At 33.2% G+C, this 20874-nt stretch overlaps 1 protein-coding gene across 1 annotated transcript in view; it reads right to left on the reverse strand.

Moving 5' to 3' along the window:
- LOC148953080 (uncharacterized) overlaps positions 1-20874 on the reverse strand; it is a 192638-nt gene that overhangs the window by 76013 nt on the left and 95751 nt on the right. Inside the window, exon 4 of the mRNA XM_089087860.1 lies at positions 872-930. Coding sequence (XP_088943986.1) covers positions 872-930 — 59 coding nt within the window. The remainder of the gene's footprint in view (positions 1-871; positions 931-20874) is intronic.

The raw sequence follows: 20874 nt of genomic DNA on the forward strand, positions 1-20874 counted from the left end.
CTTACAAAAAGACCTTTGTCTAACTTAGGTGATGAAATAAAAGAAGTCAACATGAGTTTTTGTTAAAAAAAAGGGGGCATTAAATACACGTACAGGTATTACTACAGGTACATGTATTACTTTCCACCTCCCTTAACTTTCCCATGAGGTATATGTAACTTTGTTACTTAGATAAATTGTCCGGAGATTCTACAACAGCGGCTATTATAAATTTCCAATAAGGGTTTTCGGCTATGACTATTACGATGGTACCCTTTTTATGCTTCCCAGCCTTTCCCCTACAGAGATAGTACCGAGAAGTGCCATTTTTGGTGCCATATGGCTCTTTACGATTAAGTTATTAAAACAAATTTGTAAGAAGCACGTACGAATGAGCCGCAGGTTTTGAACAACTATTAAACATTTCTCAGCGATCTTGTGGCAGCCTGCTAGCACTGGCAGGAAAAAAGAGACATCAGTACTGCCAATGCAAAAAAGTGATTTTCCTTGTTAAAAATAGGGCTGTAATTCTCCAGATTAGGGTTTTGAACAATGTCCCAATGGTTTTCATTTCGACCCACCGCCATTTTCGAGGGATTTTAAGCTCTTTTTCAAAATCCGAAAAGTCCGTTTCCACAATAAACTTGTGCTATTAAGTTAAACTTATATAATATTATCATTCTTGAATCATCTTCAAATGAGATGAATTTTTATCACTAGACAGTTTTTCTTTTTCAAATTGTTCTTTTAAACTATCGATTACTATGAAAAGCGGTTTGGTCTTTAATAGATTGAAGCTATTGCTACAACGATTATAGACTTAAAAAAAAGTTCATGTGTCTAATAAACAATATTTTTTTTTTACATATGTCTTAAGAATGATAAAGCATACCTTGATGAGGATCCGTGGAAATACCCTTTTGGGTATGATCACTTGCGTGTCGAGTACCACTGAAATAATATAAAACAGATTAAATAGGAGAGACAACTGTAGAAATATACAATATCCTAAATATACTTGGTGTAACTAACCAAACAATATAAACGAGCCAGCAACAATATTCCCCCTGGTATAGGGGGCAGTTCAGTATTTTTTTTAAAAAGGGGATAAAGTTAGAACAAAAAAAAAGATTTTTTTCATTTTTTCCGACTGTTGTAAAGTTTGGCACTTTTGTTCACTTTGGGTTTCTGGGGAGAGGCTGAGCTAACGGGCTTACAGCAACCTGATTAAAGCATGAATACAAAGTTTTAAAATGAAGTTATAAAAATAAATCAACCAAGCATTTCTAAATCGCAATATTTGCAGCCAATTTATATAAATAATGCCTAGAGATGTGGAAAGAGCCAGGCCAAGGCCTGGCGAAGTGTTGCAGCGTTGCAGCTACTATGACCCAAGCGCCACGTTCGCGGGGCGGCACAAAAAATGACGCCAATCAGATTGAAATCAAACCCTATAAAGGAGCAAGACAGGTCCTAGTTGCTACTCTCTACAAAATTTAAATTTGTCCTTCCTATAAATGCAAATCACATGTATGAAGCCCTTCTCAAATAGTTCGGGGTAATGAACTGTGGAACGAGTGACTCGCAATAGTACTACCCGAAACTAAAAAAAGGAGTTTTGATAAAAACATATATGTCAAAAGGACTGAATTTTTGTGGTCATTCTAAACATGGAAATTCATTAAATTTAAGGCTACCCACCGAAAGTTACTAGCCTGAAAAAATAAATCCACCTTTTTGAAAAAGTGAAAAACGGCCCCAAAAAGGAGAGTGACCTAGATATATATATATATATAAAAAAAAGGCACCATAAAATTCAGAATATCAGAAAATCTGGCTAAAGAACTTTCAAACCCCCATCAACAAAAACACAAAATTTTGCATTTTTTTTTTCTCCGAAGAGAATGATCAAGAATGCATGTTTATTTTTTTTTTTTTTTTTTAGAGGGATTGTATCGGACCAAAGGTCTAAGAAAGCCCGGAGGAGGCTCATTCGAACAAAAAGTGTAAGGTCTAGTAACCTTTTTGAGTACCAAAAAAGGTTCTGCCACGGCTAAGTAATGTTTGCTGCAATTATGTGGCTTAACGCAACAATTTTGACCAAAAGAGGACCAGGACTCTATCGAACGAAAGAGATAGCCAATCTATTTAAAATTATCGAAAAACTATATTAATTAATTAATTAATTGTACATTTAGAGTTCAGCAGTTTCAAAAGCAGTAATGCTTCACGGTATCTCATTCGTTCTTAAAGGTGACAAATTAAACGGTTAATATAGACATTTATTTAAAACGTCCATTTGATCAAGTTGATTCATTTGAGGTTTGAAAAAAAAAAAAAAAGACTAAAAGAAGGTTTTTCTTACGAAAGTGTATATCGAAGTTGACGAAAAAGACACAAATTACTGCTTCGTAAATTATGCAAGATACATCTATAAAACTAGCTCAAACTGACTCGTGATATTTCCCAGCATCTGTAGAATTCTATAACAAGCACTTTATTGAACACATACACAAAAAACACCTTATAACCTTCATCTAAATCCAGGTGAAGGATTTAGGAGGTAAAAACCTTTTTCTGATAACAGGTTTGAAACAATGATAAATCAACTAGCTTTTTAATTTGCATTTCTCGGCATTATGACCCTTCTTTGGGATAAAACTGATGCCTTGTGGCACAAAATGGTAGAAAATGCCACTTTGCTGTGACATGATTTGTTTCGTTACGTAAAAAGGTCACCAGATATTTTAGTTTATGTTAAAATGAGCATAAACTGCTCATGAATGGAATGAGCATACATTCCTAGAATCGTAGGAACATTCTATGACAACTGGTTCGATACAATCGCCTATGAAAAAAAGATAAAATAAAAAGGTGACACATCAGTGTTAGCAATGCATAGTGATTTTCCCTGTCGTTCAAAGGGGGAGGGGGCGACTGTAATCCTTCTAAATTTGGCTTTTGACCACGATGATTCCAATGGTCCTACCTCATTTTGGTCCTTTTCATTTTCATCCTACTCCATTTTCGAGAGGTTCCAGGCTGTTTTTTTGAAATTCCTATAAAACTAATTCGCAATAAAATCTTAATATTAAGATACAACGAAATAACAGGTACCATTCCTATATAAGTTTCAGGTCTAACACCCCCCCCCATTTTCCCCAATCGCACCCGATCAAAATTTTGAGATAGCCATTTTGTTCAAAATAGTCCCAAGGTCAAATAACCATGCCTCCTGGTTTGACAACCACCCTTCCAGCCCCCAGAGCAAGAGCTGTAAGATATACAAGTTGTCCATTTTTAAGATATAAGGTTTTTATGGGAAGGGTGGTCATTTAAACCTTGGAGGGGGGCAGATGCCTCAAAGGATGTATTTTAATGCCAAACCATCCCAACTCTCATTGAGCCTTCAGAATTAGTTCTAAGGAAGGAGCAGGGAGAGGGTGGAATTAGAAATCGATACTTACTCCCCCTTGATTTCTGGGAATATTTCTGGTCTATGCTATTATTATGAAAGTAAAGAGCAACATTAAACCCCAAAATTAGCAGAATTTATCTCGTATAGGAGGGGGGATGCCCGTTCCTCATTCCCAATCCCCCCTCGTGGTCGTAGAAACCTCGGAGGATGCTCTTTCGATCAAAAATTGAGAGTTCTGGTTTACAAGTCAAAAGTGATTGGAGACCAACCAGCCCATATGGTAAAACTGTTTCTTATATTTGGTCCTTTTGTTACTCCTTAAGACATCTGACCGACATTTTGAGGTACCTATTTTGTACTTTCTCTTCGGCTGCTCAATTTTGCAGGTGAGAGAATCTCCCATGGGAGGAATTATCCGGGGAAGATTTTCCCCGCGGGTGGGGGAATTTTATCACTCCCATCAGTTTCCGATGGCGATTATTTCTCACTAGACATTTTTTTTTTTTTTTGCAAAGTTACTTTAAAGCGCGTGGTTGAGCCCAAATTTTTGTAACTTTCCTTGAGCCTTCAGATATATACAAGGAGGTAAGAGGGGGGAAGGGGGTAAATTATTTTCTAATTTCTCTTCATTTCCAATAAGAATGCATAATTAGGACAATTAGCTTACCACTAATTTCCACAAGTTATATTAAGATCTGGCAATTCGTTCTGGTAAATATTTCCCAATTTTAAGCATTGAGGAACTCCCTTTGCATTACAGAAATGCAAAATTTAGAATATCAAACATGTTTCTGAAATTCCAAATTTTCACCGTGAACTTGATAGATTATTCTCTTAAAAAAGAGCATATAAAGAAAGTAAAAATAATACTGAAAAAATAGTATTACAAAATATGAAACACCTACGTCTGTCTAATCATTGAGCTATATTTCATAGCTAAAAAAATGTTCAGTTCCACAGTAATCCTGTTCTGAACCACAAAAAACAAGGCGGGATTTCTGGGATAAGTTCGAAAAAACATAAACATGCTTTGACGTCCCTGCACCCTTCAATGCATAGACCATGGTATAGACGGGTCTAGTCCACAAGTTATTATATTGTTGTAAATAAATTACATAACTGTAAAACAGTTCATGTCAGGAACAACTGGTCTAAACAGTAGTTAGGACGGTGAAAGTACTCAAACGCCTTTACCTAATATGTACTATTACTAGGATTTAATTAAGAAAAATTAGCGAAAAAAATTAATTAAAAGAAGGTGCTGGTGTATAGCGGAATGATATTGCTTCATGCTATTAAATAGTGCATTGCACATGTCAGACAAAACAATCAGTTTGTCCTAATCACGGCTGGTCTCCCCCACCTTCTAGAAAGCACGTACACTTCTGTAAATGCAATTTAGGGATAACAATCCGTTAAGGGAATTTCCCTCAATTCCTATTGCAGCTCAAAAGAGTAAACAACATTTTTATGCCCAAAAGTTCGACTCTTGAAGGGTTTTACAAACTAAAACTACATTAACCCAGATATAAAATGAGAAGACAACTACCGAGCATATTTCATTATAGACGTCAAAGTCACTAATCCGTCTGAATTATTAGGCTGAACAAGACTGAGAAGCCAATTCTGGCTTTTGATCAATAAGAATTTAAAAAAGCTGACAATACCCCTATAATTATGCTTTCTAAGTGTGCTCAATTCCAAATTTATACGGTAGCAACAATTGTTTTCCCACATGTATCAACGAAGCCTTAAACTAGGCCAAAACATTTACAGAGAAGCAAGACAGCCTGAACTGAAAAACTGCTTTAGCAAAAGCTCCTGGTAATTTTGTTTTTCTTTAAGAAAAACAGTTCATTCATAACTATTTAAATTTTTGTATTCATTGAGCCTTCTTTGATCAAAACAATATTTATTTTTGTCACTTCAAAACCGAAGCAAATGACATGAATCTAGAAAATAATTTGTGCATCAGTTTGTGGTGGGAGGGATGGTGAATTCATCAAATTACGGTTAAGTCTAAGAAAAGTTTCGAAAGCAATGGATATCACGACATTACGGGGAGCGACTTCCACACCACGACTGTGACTAGGTTATTGTTGACTAGGTTTATGATGTTGTATAGGTTAGCAACCTACTTATCAAATCAGGAGTGCTGTATAAAATCAACATGTATGCGGTGACTTAGTCAATTTTCATTTACCATTAAAAAAAAAAGAAGATGAAAATCTTGAAACGATGATTCAGGGATGACAAAATGATGGTTTTCCAATGGAAAAGCCAAAGTGTCGCAATCAATAGAAGTTATCCGAAATTTGTTTCTTAGCATGATAAAGCTAATGAAATTAGCTGAATAAAGCAAATGAAATAGTATGATAAAGAAAGTTGTTTCTTAGCATGATAAAGCCCCTCTCCGCACTGGTCTCAGTCTGCTAAAATTTTTTAGAGCCCGCAATTTGACAGCTAATGAATTATTATTTGTATTTTTATTAATAACGGTAACGAGGGTAATTAAAAACAGTAACGTACAACTATTACATCGACTCCATCTCTAGCCTACTCTGTTCAAAGCTCCACTCTTTGCTCCTTGCTATGAACTCAAGATTCCTTTAAATCATGACCTTTTCCTGCAACGTCTTGTTTATCGTCTGGGTCCAGCTGGATTGCCAAAACCACGATTTTTGTCAGCCTATCCTCCTGCGTTCAAAAAACATGCCCTAACTATCTTAAGCTTTCTTTCATTATAGCCATAGACAGTGGAATTCGACCGTATTTTTCGTTCTGTTTTCTGTTTGATATACAGTTGCTCAAAAAGAGACCTAAAACTACATATAGGTGAATCCTCTGGAAAACACCTATGATATTAACTGATGATGGGACGATAAATTGGAATAGGAAAATCGGAAATTTCATGGAATCCACATTGAAATCGAGTCCATGAGAAGATTCCACTATCAAGTATTGTAATAAAAATAAAAGAAAAACTCATCTTATGTTTCGTATTATTATACAAACATGCCCATTACTTGAACTTTTGGCAAGCCTCTGATTGAAGCCAAACTAATGTTCTTTTATTGAGAATTAATTAATCCTTACCTACGAATGAGGTCAACTCTGTCTAAAAATTCATAATTTATTGTTTATTAAAAAGATTTCATGAAAACAATCGGTCTTATTTATGCTTTTTTAATTTTAAATTAGAGTTCTCCCAAAAAAAAAGTTTTTCAGTGAAAAGTAAGACGCGATATTGAAACCAAAGACGATCATGAAGTCATATGGTAATTCAAACCTAAAATGAACAGAAATTAATTCTAATGCATATATGAAACGCAAAACCCTATGTGATACATTTCCTCTGTCCCGATCCCAAATTCAGAAAATGAAGTGACAAATATAACCACCTCTACCAGGTGAGAAATTGCTGCACACGAAAACTGGGGATCACACTTCACTACAAAATCCCCTCCCATCCATTTCGGTCATCCCTCTTCAAACTTAATTGTGATTACATCACATATTAATCATTAAATATGGATACCCATTGCACACTGGTGCTTCGAAAACGCTGTTGGTACCACTTCAAAATATCAAAAATAAGACTGAAAGGGCGGGCTGTACTGATACCATTGAGTCGTTCCAGGCTCTTAGTAAGTTTTTTGTAGCACTGATGGCTGTAGTCTACAAGCACATTTATTCCTCTCCTTGTGGCGAAAATTTATCATATAATTCCCCCTTCGTTCATTCAGCGAAGTAGACGTAATGGCACATGGCACAATGGCAGCGAAGTAATGCCACATCAATCGATTTAAGCAGAGCACGCCAATAACCAAGTATCGCAGGAAAAACTTCATTCGGCGCTGTACTTCTGTTTAAAAAAAATTCTGGGACATTTTGTCCTCAATAAATGCCTGTTGATTCCTTCAAAAGGAGGTAAAACAGACCCTTACTGGTTCAAAGAACAATAAGGTAAGGGACTAGGGATTTATCAGAAATAAGCATAAGGAACAGAAATGGCCAGTAACAATAGTTGGCGAGACTTTTAGACCCTTTGGAAAAATGCATCTTTTTAGTGCTCAAAATGTTTCTATTTATTATTCCATTATTTATATTAAATCTTTAAAGACATTTTGATCATTCGACCAGGAAACTTCAGATCATCTTCTATAACAAACTATAAAACGCTACTTCAAACAACACACTACAGACTCCAGCTCAAGTACAAGCAAAAAAATTATCCTTTTTGGCCCCAGGCAATAATTATATGTAGCTTTCCGAAATCTAACGTCACATTCATAAATATAAGATGATTAGATTAGAAATTTTTATTTAAGCAGAAATATATATATACTATCTTGAAAAACAGCGTACATACCTTGTGCTATACTTAAGCGCTGCAAATTAAAAACAAACTAAACCGAAAGCTTAAACCCCGTGACAAAACAAAAGGGTCGATTCCACAGCACAATAAATGCTTTGAATATGTTTCGTCGGACAAGCTCACCACAAAAGACACAGAAAAGTAGGTTATGCAAAACGTATGATAAAATATAGGAAGCATCATAAAAATCAGGAGACTTCGGGAAACGTGGACCGTATGCGCCGACTCCGGTCCTCATTGCTTAAAAACCTAGTCAAGACCTATCTTTCCAGCATTATTCAAGTGAGGTTCGACTAGAGCGATAATGGGGCAGCTTTCGAATTCGAAATTTACAAAACGCATAATCGTCTTGCAGTGCAACTATTATTTTCATAGCTTTTTTTTGCTCGGTAGTGAAAAAAAAATGGAAGTTTGAAACTTCCTCCTATTATGGGGATCCTGAAACGGGGAAGGAAATCTCATCTGAAACTTGCAAAATTTCAAATAATCTTTCAGAATAAAATGGAAATCCTTTTTTTTCTTTTTTCTTTTTTAGCCTCCTATGCAGAATTAACAAGACGCCAAAAGACAAAGCCCTAGCTCCGGAAGCAAACTTCTTAGATATCATGTAATATCAGACCTGCACAGAATATACAATCATCTCTTCGAGACCAATGATAAAAAATGTTCCTGTATCTCATCTAGATTTCTAGGAAATAATTCAAGAGAGGTCAATCTTGAAATCACAAACATTTTTAAAACAAGATTTTGGTTCTGATCGAATTTTCTGACATTTTACATATGTCTAAAGCCATAGCGCAGAAGCAGACTGAAACAAGTTCATCTACTATCCAACTCTTAGTTGTGGGAGTCTAAAATCTTGTCATTTGGACATATACAAGAGGGGACTGTCAGTTCTCAACAAAATTTGATTGGAAAGAAAAGGTAGTGTTTTTGTTGCACTTTTGGGGAGTCCTGCCACAATCCTTTTTGTAGAGACGGGGGATGCGAGGAAAGTTCTATAATTCTTGTCACCATATTAATTTACAAAAACATTAGCCAGATCTCAACAAAAGCTGATGGGAAGCAAGAGCTATTGTCATAGTTGTATTTTTGGAGAGTTCAAACCAGATCTAGCCTCTGTGGGGGATGGAGCATCTTAGGTTCTTGTCATCAGAAGATACACCAAAAACGGCTGCCTGGTCTCAAGGGAGACTTGTGGGAAGGAAGACTAAATTTCCTAGTCGGTCTTTCTGAGTACGCAGTCCTAATTCATCCTCTGGAGGTGGAGGGGTTCCTGGATACATGTCATCAGGACATCTACCCTGGTGAAAGGTCGGACATCAACCAAACTTAGCGGAAAGCAAGATTGATTGTACTAGCTGTGCCTTTTAGGATGTCATATCCAACCAATGTGGGGGAGGGAGTCCCTAAATTCCTGTAATTGGGGCATTTACTAGTAAGAGGTGTTGCTACTTAGCGAAACCTTATTGAAAAGTAAGAGCTAATGTCTTAGTTAGACCTTTTGAGGGAAAAGGCTCAATCTGACCTTTGTAGGGATGAATAAGAGGAGAAACACCTTATTGCACTTCATCAGAACATTTAGCAGAAGGGGCTATTTAGTCTCAATCAAAGTTGGCAGGAAGTAAGAGTAATTAAGCTAGTTGTTTCTTTTAGGAAATTCATACCCATTTTGGCCTCTGTAGGGGGTCCATAAGTTCCTGTAATTCGCATATTTACCATTTGGAGCTGTTGGCCCATAACGGAACTTGGAAGGAAACAGGAGCGAGTGTCCTAATTATCTTTCAATGGATCAGAACCAAACATTCATGGAGAAGGAGGGTTCCAAAATTACTTTTGTCGGGTATTTAAAGGGAACTGATTGACAGATCCCACCTAAACTTGGGGGAAAGTTTAGATGCAATACGCCCCCTTTGCTACGCACTTAAACATTCTGATATAATGTTTGCTTCATTGTTACACCATAATACAAATCAGCATCGATAAATAAATGAAACCCAAAACGAGCAGAAATTAACATGAGTAGGGCTCAAAACCCCTATGCCTTCCCAAGACCAGAGCATAATTTGCACTTTACTGAAAAAAAATACAAATAAATGTGCATTGTCAGTTTAATATACATATACTGATATTTAGTAATCAAAATCTAATATTATTTAATTTATTAAAGTTATAAAAGTAAAAACATTTATATTTTTTCAGTAAAGTGCAAATTGTGTTCTGGCCTAGGGAAGACATAGGTCGTTTTGAAGACTACTCATGTTAATTTCTGCTCGTTTTGAGTTTGACTCGGTTATTTATTGTAAGTTCTGTTCATTTTGGGTTTCATTTATTTATCGATGCTGATTTGTGGTAGTTTCACGCTTGGTCGATTATTTTATTTTTGCTCATGATTGGTTTAATGGACTTCTTTACTTTTCTTTGAAAAACTTATTTTGTGAAAAAGGTTTTTTTAAATAATCCATTAAAGTAGCCAACAGAGTCTCTTTATGCTTTCTAAACATACCTCCTTCAAAATATTTTGTCATTTTTTATTCAACTCTTTTTAAATTGAAAGATGACCGCAGCCTTTTTTCTTCGCATTTTCTATGTTCATACATGTTTCAACATGTAAATTAACCGCACTCATTTAACCAAAAAAGCAGACAAATATTATCTGCCAAGAATTACATAAGAAAGAACGAAGTTTTCTCTTAGAACAATCCGTAATTGGAACCAATTTGGATTGAACTTAAATTTGTCGCAGTCTCTTTAAACATCTAAATATAAAATCAAAACCACTGTATATAAATATAATACATTATGATCATTCCCTATCTCAACCATTATAAAAAGCCGGAAAGATATGCAAGTGCTCCGGAGAACATTTAAACAACTATAAACATAAGCGACATTCGATTTTTTAACGGGTAGACAAGTCAGATTTCTCTTGGACGAAAAACTTGGCTTCATCTTTGTAACACTAAATTTTAAAGAATCTAATTTTAAATTAATTTATTCCAATATATATATATATATATATATATATATAAATCGGTAATTAGTAGTGCAATGTTATTGTTAGATGTTTTTAGGAATTGCAAGTATGTTTCGGAATCTCGAGTTGGTTTCAAACACATTTTGAGAAAGTTTCGGCGAAAATACGCGTACCAGGGTAATATACACTGGACCGCTGATGGCAGATTAAATGGGAGGAGCTCTTTGTACGCGCCGAGGATGTAGTAGCCAAAAATCACTAAGCCGTGGTCTTACTGTTATATTATTTATATACAGTGCTCAAAACTATGTTATTTTAAAAATATAATTGTCCAAGGGGCTAGAGGTTAATCTTGTTCCCACAATCTGTTAACTGATGTAAACGGACAAGGAGAGCAGAGGCAATGTTATACTGACTATTTTCCTAAGATTGGTACCCCCCTTGGGCCTTGTTAGGATTATTCTTATTTTATAGTGGTTTCCTATTTTTATTTTCACTGAACACATGATTGGGCGCTGCTACAGGTGGCAGGCTGATGACATATTTTTAAAGTATCTGGACAATGGGAAGTCAGAAAACAATTCTTACTTCATAATATGAGAATAATTGTAGCTAACACATTTTGCATGCATACCCGCTGTACTTTACCCCCCCCTCTAATGTGCAAATATATAGCCCAAATTGTTTCCAAAGTATAATATTTTTATCATACTTAGGTATATTTTATTATGATTAACTTAACTTCACTTCTTGAGCTGCAGGGGGTATAACATACAAGTACCCCACTCCTTTCTTAATTTTTTCTTTAGTTTAAGCAAAACAAAAACACTTTTGTTAGGCCGCCTCACAAATTAGCTAATATCGACCCCTTCCTCCGGTTTCGTTAATCGTTATCAAAGTTGCTGGTTACAAATCGCTAAACTAGGAGGAATCCCCCAGGAAATGGGCCGAAAGAAGATACAAACCGTTATTTATTTTATTTTTTGAAAAAGAACAGAAAAAATTATCACTCAAAAAGGTATTACCGCAAGCTCATAAATATTCGAATTAGACGTTTTGAGTGACAAAAAACAAAGAAATACCGTAATTGCGCATTCGCTGGAGTTAAAAGTGTAAACATCGTAATCACAGAGATAATGTAACCAGAGAGAAAAAAATAAACTTTTCAGCAGATTTATTTATTGAGCAGCACTTGTGAGTTCAAACCATGCGATTCTTGTTAAAATTCTTCTGTTTTTACCTTTACAATTATGATATGCAAAAATGAACTTAAATAAAAATCAAATGCTTATTTTTCTCTTTTTCAAAAAAAGAAGAAACACACTTTCGTGGATTAGTACCACTCCTTTCTTAATTCTTTCTTTGGTTTAAGCAAAACAAAAGGCTGCCTGACAAGTTAGCTAATATCGACCCTTACCTCCGGTTTCGCTACCAAAATTGCGGATTACAAATCGCCGAACTAGGCGGAATCTCCTGGGGAATGGCCCTTAAATAAAAATTAAAGGCTTATTTTTCTCTTTTCCAAGAAAAGAAAAAAAACTGTAAAGGCTCAAATAGGACATATTTTTTTATAGATGGACGCGCACAGGAAGTGCACATTGAAGCGCACAGGAAGAGATAGAAAGTCTTCAGTAGAATGCTAATATGGAATTATATGGAAGCTATACACCTTTTCAGAGAGTAAGTACTCCCTCACACAGTTTGACGAGATTACGTTCCTTGGCACCTTTTCAGAGCCTGTACTTATGGATACCTTTCCAAGCAACTTGATTAAACACGCTTTTACAATCGGAATTGTTTAATTGACATTTGCAAAAAGGAATAAGGAATTCGCAAAATTGGACACTATGAACGATATTAATTAATGTTTGAATAATAGGAGTGTGATTGATTCTAATTAGTGATTGGATAATTTTTTAAACAGAAATCTCTGAATAATATATTTTTGGAGGGATGGGTGAGAGTTTTGCTCGCCTTTCGTTGGTACCTTTCCAAGCCAGCGGGGATTCCCCTCCGGTTCCTAAACATTGCAAAAAAGATAACAGTATGAACGGGGATTCCCCACACAAGTTTGTTTCAACTCCATGTTTTTCAACCAGACTGTTTTTTTTTGAGCCAACAGCCGTTTTTTAGGAGCCAATCAGAGACATCGGAGCTTGGAAGATGGAGAAAAAAAGGGTTAAAGTGATTAGCAGTTAAGGTAACCCTGAAGAGCATGTTAATTCATATCTTATTTATTATAAATTTGAGACAACATAAATCTATGAAACTGGTCTTATGACTTGACCTAGGTTTACTTCATTGATGTGTTCTGTATAATACAGAAGTGGTGTTTGAACAGTGTTGTCAGTTTAAAGGTCTTAGTTTTTAATGATGCTCCTTATTTCTAGTTGAAAATGCTTATTTTTTAATTTAATTGGGATGAAAAAGTCAAAGTCTAGCATAAAGAGCAAGGTATTTCGGAGGCGGCAGCTCACTTCATATACAGGATAATTTCCATTCGTCTTAGTTTTTAACGATGCTCCTTATTTCTAGTTGAAAATGCTTATTTTTTAATTTAATTGGGATGAAAAGTCAAAGTCTATAATAAAGAACAAGGTATTTGGGAAGGGAGGAGCTCACTTCATATACGGTATAATTTCCATTCGTCTTAGTTTTTAACGATGCTCATTATTTATTGTTGAAAATGTTTATTTTTTAATTTAATTGGGATAAAAAGTCAAAGTCAAGCATAAGGAGCAAGGTATTTCGGAGGGGGCAGCTCCCTTCACATAGGGTATAATTTGCATTCGTCTTAGTTTTTAAAGATGCTCCTTATTTCTAGTTGTAAATGCTTATTTTTTAATTTAATTGTGTGGAAAAGTCAAAGTCTAGCATAAGGAGCAAGGTATTTAGGTGGGGGTATCTCACTTCATATACGGGATAATTTGCATTCGTCTTAGTTTTTAACGAATCTCCTTATTTCTAGTTGAAAATACTTATTTTCTAATTTAATTTGGATGAAAAGTCAAAGTCTAACATAAAGAACAAGGTATTTTGGAGAGGGTAGCTCACTTCATATACGGGATAATTTGCATTCGTCTTAGTTTTTAACGATGCTCCTTATTTCTGGTTGAAAAGGCTTATTTTTTAATTTAATTGGGGGGAAAAGTCAAAGTCTAGCATAAAGAACAAGGTATTTCGGAAGGGGCAGCTCACTTCATATATGGGATAATTTCCATTCGTCTTAGTTTTTAACGAGGCTCCTTATTTCTAGTTGAAAATACTAATTTTTTAATTTAATTGGGATGAAAAGTCAAAGTCTAACATAAAGAACAAGGTATTTCGGAAGGGGTAGCTCACACCATATACGGGATAATTTCCATTCGTCTTAGTTTTTAACGATGCTCCTTATTTCTAGCTGAAAATGCTTATTTTTTAATTTAATTGGGATGAAAAGTCAAAGTCTAACATAAAGAACAAGGTATTTCGGAGAGGGTAGCTCACTTCATATACGGGATAATTTGCATTCGTCTTAGTTTTTAACGATGCTCCTTATTTCTGGTTGAAAATGCTTATTTTTTAATTTAATTGGGATGAAAAATTAAAGTCTAGCATAAGGAGCAAGTTATCTCGGAGGGGGCTCGTTACAGATATTGAAATTAGAGCGAAAACTACAAACTATCAAAAATATCCAGAACTATTTTTTCTTATAGCCTTGTCTTTGAATATATTTTTTCATCCTAATTGGCTTTAGAAATATCATGCAAAATAAACTAGCCTAACCGTCGTTGCTTTGTCGAATTTTGAGCAAACAAAAGGATTGTAACACCTGATTGGCCCCGTTTGTATGCAATTTCAAGCCAGTGAAAAGAACGAAACGTCTTTGAGTCACTTTTTTTTAAAGTAAATTCGTTGTTTCTCCATGATTCAATCCTAGCACCCCCCCTGCTCTGAGTGTTAAAAATGATTTCACGACATTATTTTAGTTTTTTTTTCTTGTCCCAAACTATTTTTTATCATGAACTGTTTAGAGACCAATTTGATCAACTTGGAGAAAGTTCAAATAGAATCGTTACTGATATTGATATTAGTGCGTAAACTACAAACTGACAAAAAATATCCATAACTTTTTTTCTTATAGCCTTGACTTTGAAGACATTTCTTCATCTTAATTGGCTTAGAAATATCATGCAAAATAAACTAGCCTAACCGTCGTTGCTTTTGTCGAATTCTGAGAAAACAAAAGGATTGTAACACCTGATTGGCTCGTTTGTATGCAATTTCAAGCCAGTGAAAAGAACGAAACGTCTTTGAGTCACATTTAAAAAAAAGTAAATTCGTTGTTTCTCTATGATTCAATCTCAACACCCCCCTGCTGTGAGTGTTGAAAATGATTTCACGACATTATTTTAGGTTTTTTTTCTTTTCCCAAACTATTTTTTTTTATCATTAACTGTATAAAGACCAATTTGATCAACTTGGAGAAAGTTCAAATAGAATCGTTACTGATATTGATATTAGTGCGTAAACTACAAACTGACAAAAATATCCAGAACTTTTTTTTCTTATAGCCTTGACTTTGAAGACATTTCTTCATCTTAATTGGCTTTAGAAATATCATGCAAAATAAACTAGCCTAGCCGTCGTTGCTTTGTCGAATTTTGAGCAAACAAAAGGATTGTCACACCTGATTGGCTCGTTTGTATGCAATTTCAACCCTGTGAAAAGAACGAAACGTCTTTGAGTCACATTTTTTTTACAAGTAAATTCGTTGTTTCTCTATGATTCAATCCCAGCACCACCCTGCTCTGAGTGTTGAAAATGACTTCACGACATTATTTTAGGTTTTTTTTCTTGTCCCAAACTATGTTTATCATGAACCGTTTAGAGACCAATTTGATCAATTTGGAGAAAGTTTAAATAGAATCGTTACTGATATTGATATTAGTTCGTAAACTACAAACTGACAAAAATATCCAGAACTTTTTTTTCTTATAGCCTTGACTTTGAATACATTTCTTCATCTTAATTGGCTTTAGAAATATCATGCAAAATAAACTAGCCTAACCGTCGTTGCTTTGTCGAATTTTGAGCAAACAAAAGGATTGTAACACCTAATCGGATCGTCTGTATACAAGTTTACGCCAGTGAAAAGAACTAGATGTCTTTGAGTCACGATTCTTTTACAAGTAAATTCGTTGTTTCTTTATGGTTTAATCCCAGTCCCCCTTGCTCAGAATGTTGAAAATGAGTTCATAACATTTTCATATTTTTTTTTTTCTTGTCCCAAACTATTTTTTATCATGAACCGTTGAGAGACCAATTTGAACAACTTGGAGAAAGTTCAAATAGAATCGTTACTGATATTCAAGTTGTAGTTTGGTTAAGTTTTAGTTAAGAGTTTCGAGTTTTAGCTTAGAGTTTTTGTTAGAGTTCTAGTTTAGTTTTAGTTAAGAGTTTAGAGTTTTACCTTAGAGTCTTAGCTTAGAGTTTTTGTTAGAGTTCTAGTTTAGTTTAGTTTTGGTTAAGAGTTTGGTGTTTTACCTTAGAGTCTTAGCTTAGAGTTTTTGTTAGAGTTCTAGTTTCGTTTAGTTTTAGTTTAGAGTTTTAGCTTAGAGTCTTAGCTTAGAGTTTTTCTTAGAGTTCTAGTTTAGTTTAGTTTGAGTTAAGAGTTTAGAATTTTTAGCTTAGAGTTTTTGTTGAAATTCTAGTTTAGTTTAGTTTTAGTTAAGAGTTTAGAGTTTTAGCATGGAGTCTTAGCTTAGAGTTGTAGTTAAAGTTGAAGTTTATTTATAGTTAAGAGTTTAAGCTTAGAGTCTTAGCTTAGTTTTTGTTAGAGTTATGTTTTAGTTTAAATTTATTTAAGAGTTAGATGTTTTACCTTAGAGTCTTAGCTTAGAGTTTTAGTTAGAGTTCTAGTTTAGTTTAGTTTTAGTTAAGAGTTTGATGTTTTACCTTTGAGTTTCAGTTAGAGTTCTAGTTTAGTTTAGTTTTAGTTAAGAGTTTGGTGTTTTAGCTTAGAGTCTTAGCTTAGAGTTTTTGTTAGAGTTCTAGTTTAGTTTAGTTTTAGTTAAGAGTTTAGAGTTTTAGCTTAGAGTTTTTTTTAGAGTTATAGTTTAGTTTAGTTTTAGTTAAGAGTTTAGAGTTTTTAGCTTATAGTCTTAGCTTAGAGTTTTTCTTGAAGTTCTAATTTAGTTTAGTTTAGTTTTAGTTAAGAGTTTTAGCTTATAGTCTTAGCTTAGAGTTTTTGTTAGAGTTGAAGTTTAGTTTAGTAATAGTTAAGAGTTTTATCTTAGAGTCTTAGCTTAGAGTTTTTGTTAGAGTTCTAGTTTAGTTTAGTTATAGTAAAGAGTTTGGAGTTTTACCTTAGAGACTTAGCTTAGAGTTTTAGTTTAGTTTTAGTTAAGAGTTTAGAGTTTTTTTTAGTTTAGAGTCTTAGCTTAGAGTTTTTGTTAGAGTTCTAGTTTAGTTTAGTTTTAGTTAAGAGTTTGATGTTTTACATTTGAGTTTCAGTTAGAGTTCTAGTTTAGTTTAGTTTTAGTTAAGAGTTTTGAGTTTTAGCTTAGACACTTAGATTAGAGTTTTTGTTTGAGTCCTTGTATAGTTTTGTTATAGTTAAGAGTTTAGAGTTTTACCATAGAGTTTTAGCCTAGATTATTACCTTAGAGTTTTTGTTAGAGTTATATGTTAGTTTATTTTTATTTAAGAGTTTATAGTTTTTACCTTAGAGTCTTAGCTTAGAGTTTTTGTTGAAGTTCTAGTTTAGTTTAGTTTTAGTTAAGAGTTTTGAGTTTTAGATTAGAGTCTTAGCTTAGAGTTTTTGTAAGAGTTGAAGTTTATTTCAGTAATAGTTAAGAGTTTAGAGTTTTAGCTTAGAGTCTTAGCTTAGAGTTTTTGCTAGAGTTCTAGTTTAGTTTAGTTATAGTAAAGAGTTTGGAGTTTTACCTTATAGACTTAGCTTAGAGTTGTAGTTTAGTTTAGTTTTAGTTAAGAGTTTAGAGTTTTTTATCTTAGAGTCTTAGCTTAGAGTTTCTGTTAGAGTTCTATTTTAGTTTAGTTTTAATTAATAGTTTAGAGTTTTTATCTTATAGTCTTATCTTATAGTTTTAGTTAGAGTTCTAGTTTAGTTTAGTTAATAGTTTAAAGCTTTAGCATAGTCTTAGCTTAGAGTTTTAGATAGAGTTGAAGTTTAGTTTAGTTACAGTTAACAATTTAGAGTTTTAGCTTAGAGTCACATCTTAGAGTTTTACTTAAAGTTGTAGTTTGGTTAAGTTTTAGTTAAGAGTTTCGAGTTTTAGCTTAGAGTTTTTGTTAGAGTTCTAGTTTAGTATAGTTTTAGTTAAGAGTTTAGAGTTTTACCTTAGAGTCTTAGCTTAGAGTTTTAGTTCGAGTTCTAGTTTAGTTATAGTTAAGAATTTAGAGTTTTAGCTTAGAGTCATAGCTTAGAGTTTTAGTTAAAGTTATAGTTTAGTTAAGAGTTTAGAGTTTTTTAGCTTAGTCTTAGCTTAGAGTTTTTGTTAGAGTTCTAGTTTAGTTTAGTTTTAGTTAAGAGTTTGGTGTTTTACCTTTGAGTTTCAGTTAGAGTTCTAGTTTAGTTTTAGTTAAGAGTTTGGTGTTTTAACTTAGAGTCTTAGCTTAGAGTTTTAGTTAGAGTTCTAGTTTAGTTTTAGTTTAGAGTTTTAGATTAAAGTATTAGGTTAGAGTTTTTTTTAGAGTTTTAGTTTAGTTTAGTTTTAGTTAAGAGTTTAGAGTTTTTAGCTTATAGTATAAGATTAGAGTATTTGTTTAAGTTCTAATTTAGTTTATTTTAACTTTATTTAATAGTTTAAGCTTAGAGTCTTAGCTTAGAGTTTTAGTTAAAGTCGAAGTTTAGTTTAGTAATAGTTAAGAGTTTAGAGTTTTAGCTTAGAGTCTTATCTTAGAGTTTTTGTTAGAGTTATAGTTTAGTTTAGATATAGTTAATAGCTTGGAGTTTTAGCTTATAATATTATCTTAGAGTTTTAGTTTAGTTTAGTTTTACTTAAGAGTTTAGAATTTTATCTTAGAGTCTCAGCTTAGAGTTTTTGTTATAGTTATAGTTTATTTTAGTTTTAGTTAAGAGTTTATAATTTTTAGCTTAGAGTTCTTGTTGAAGTTCTAGTTTAGTTTAGTTTTAGTTAAGAGTTTAGAGTTTTAGCCTAGAGTCTTAGCTTAGAGTTTTAGTTAGAGTTGAAGTTTAGTTTAGTAATAGTTAAGAGTTTAAAGTTTTAAGCTTAGAGTCTTAGCTTAGAGTTTTGTTGAAGTTCTAGTTTAGTTTAGTTTTAGTTAAGAGTTTAGAGTTTTAGCTTAGAGTTATAGCTAGAGTTGAAGTTTAATTTAGTAATAGTTAAGAGTTTAGAGTTTTAGCTTAGAGTCTTAGCTTAGAGTTTTTGTTAGAGTTCTAGTTTAGTTTAGTTTTAATTAAGAGGTTAGTTACGTTTGGGTTACGTGCGCGCACGTAACCCCGTCTAAATTTTTTTTTCATAATTTCCTGAATTAAATTTCTGTATTGTGTACTAAAACTCTAAATTCTTAACCATAACTAAACTAAACTTCAACTCTAACTATAACACTAAGCTAAGATTTTATGGTAAAACTCTAAACTCTTAACTAAAACTAAACTCAACTAGAACTCTAACAAAAACTCTAAGCTAAGACTCTAAGCTAAATCTCTGAATTCATAACAATAGCTAATCTAAACTTCTACTCAAACTAAAGCTCTAAGCTAGGACTCTAAGCTAAAACTCTAAATTCTTAAGTAAAAATAGACTAAACTAGAACTTCAACAAAAACTCTAAGCTAAGACTCTAAGCTTAAAACTCTAAACTCTTAACCAAGACTAAACTTCAACTCTAACTAAAACTCTAGGCTAAGACTCTAAGCCAAGACTCTAAACTCTTAACTAAATCTAAATTCAACTAGAACTTCAAGAAAAACTCTAAGCTAATACTCAAAGGTAAAAACTCTAAACTTTTAACTATAACTAAACTAAACTAGAACTCTAACAAAAACTCTAAGCTAAAACTCTAAACTCTTAACTAAAACTAAACTAAAACTCTAAGCTAAGTCTCTAAGGTAAAACTCCAAACTCTTAACAATAACTAAACTAAACTAGAACTCTAGCAAAAACTCTAAGCTAAGACCCTAAGCTAAAACTCTAAACTCTTAAGTATTACTAGACTAAACTTCAACTCTAACAAAAACTCTAAGCTAAAACTCTAAGCTGTTAACTAAAACTAAACCAAACTAGAGCTTCAACAAAAACTCTAAGCAAAAAACACTAAACTCTTAAATAAAACTAAACTAAACTAGAACTCTAACTAAAACCATAATATAAAACCCTAAGCTAAAACTCTTAACTAAAACTAAACTAAACTAGAACTACAATAAAAACTCTAAGCTAAGGCTCTAAGCTAAATACTCTAAACTCTTAAATAGAACTAAAATAAAGTATAAGTCAAACAAAAACTCTAAGCTAAGACTCTAAACTCTTAACTAAAACTAAACTAAAACTCTAAGCTAAGTCTCTAAGGTAAAACTCCAAACTCTTAACAATAACTAAACTAAACTAGAACTCTAGCAAAAACTCTAAGCTAAGACCCTAAGCTAAAACTCTAAACTATTAAGTATTACTAGACTAAACTTCAACTCTAACAAAAACTCTAAGCTAAAACTCTAAGCTCTTAACTAAAACTAAACTAAACTAGAGCTTCAACAAAAACTCTAAGCTAAAAGTCTAAATTCTTAACTAAAACTAAACTAAACTAAAACTCTAACAAAAACTCTAAGCTATGACTCTAAGCTAAAACTCTAAACTCTTAAATATAACTTAACTAAACTGTAACTTTAACTAAAAACTCTAAGCTATGACTCTAAGCTAAAACTCTAAAGTTTTAACTATAACTAAACTAATCTAGAACTCTAACAAAAAGTCCAAGCTAAGACTCTAAGTTAAAGCTCTAAACTCTTAACTAAAACTAAACTAAAATAGAACTATAACAAAAACTCAAAGCTAAGACTCAATGCAAAAATTCTAAACTCTTCACTAAAAGTTAGCGAAACTACAACTTTAAGTAAAACTCTAATCAATGAATCTAAGCTAAAACTATAAATTATTAACTG

The sequence above is a fragment of the Artemia sp. Qi Xiang Cuo genome, chromosome 4 (genome assembly GCF_049724085.1).
Source record: "Artemia sp. Qi Xiang Cuo chromosome 4, ASM4972408v1, whole genome shotgun sequence".
Lineage (NCBI taxonomy): Eukaryota > Metazoa > Arthropoda > Branchiopoda > Anostraca > Artemiidae > Artemia > Artemia sp. Qi Xiang Cuo.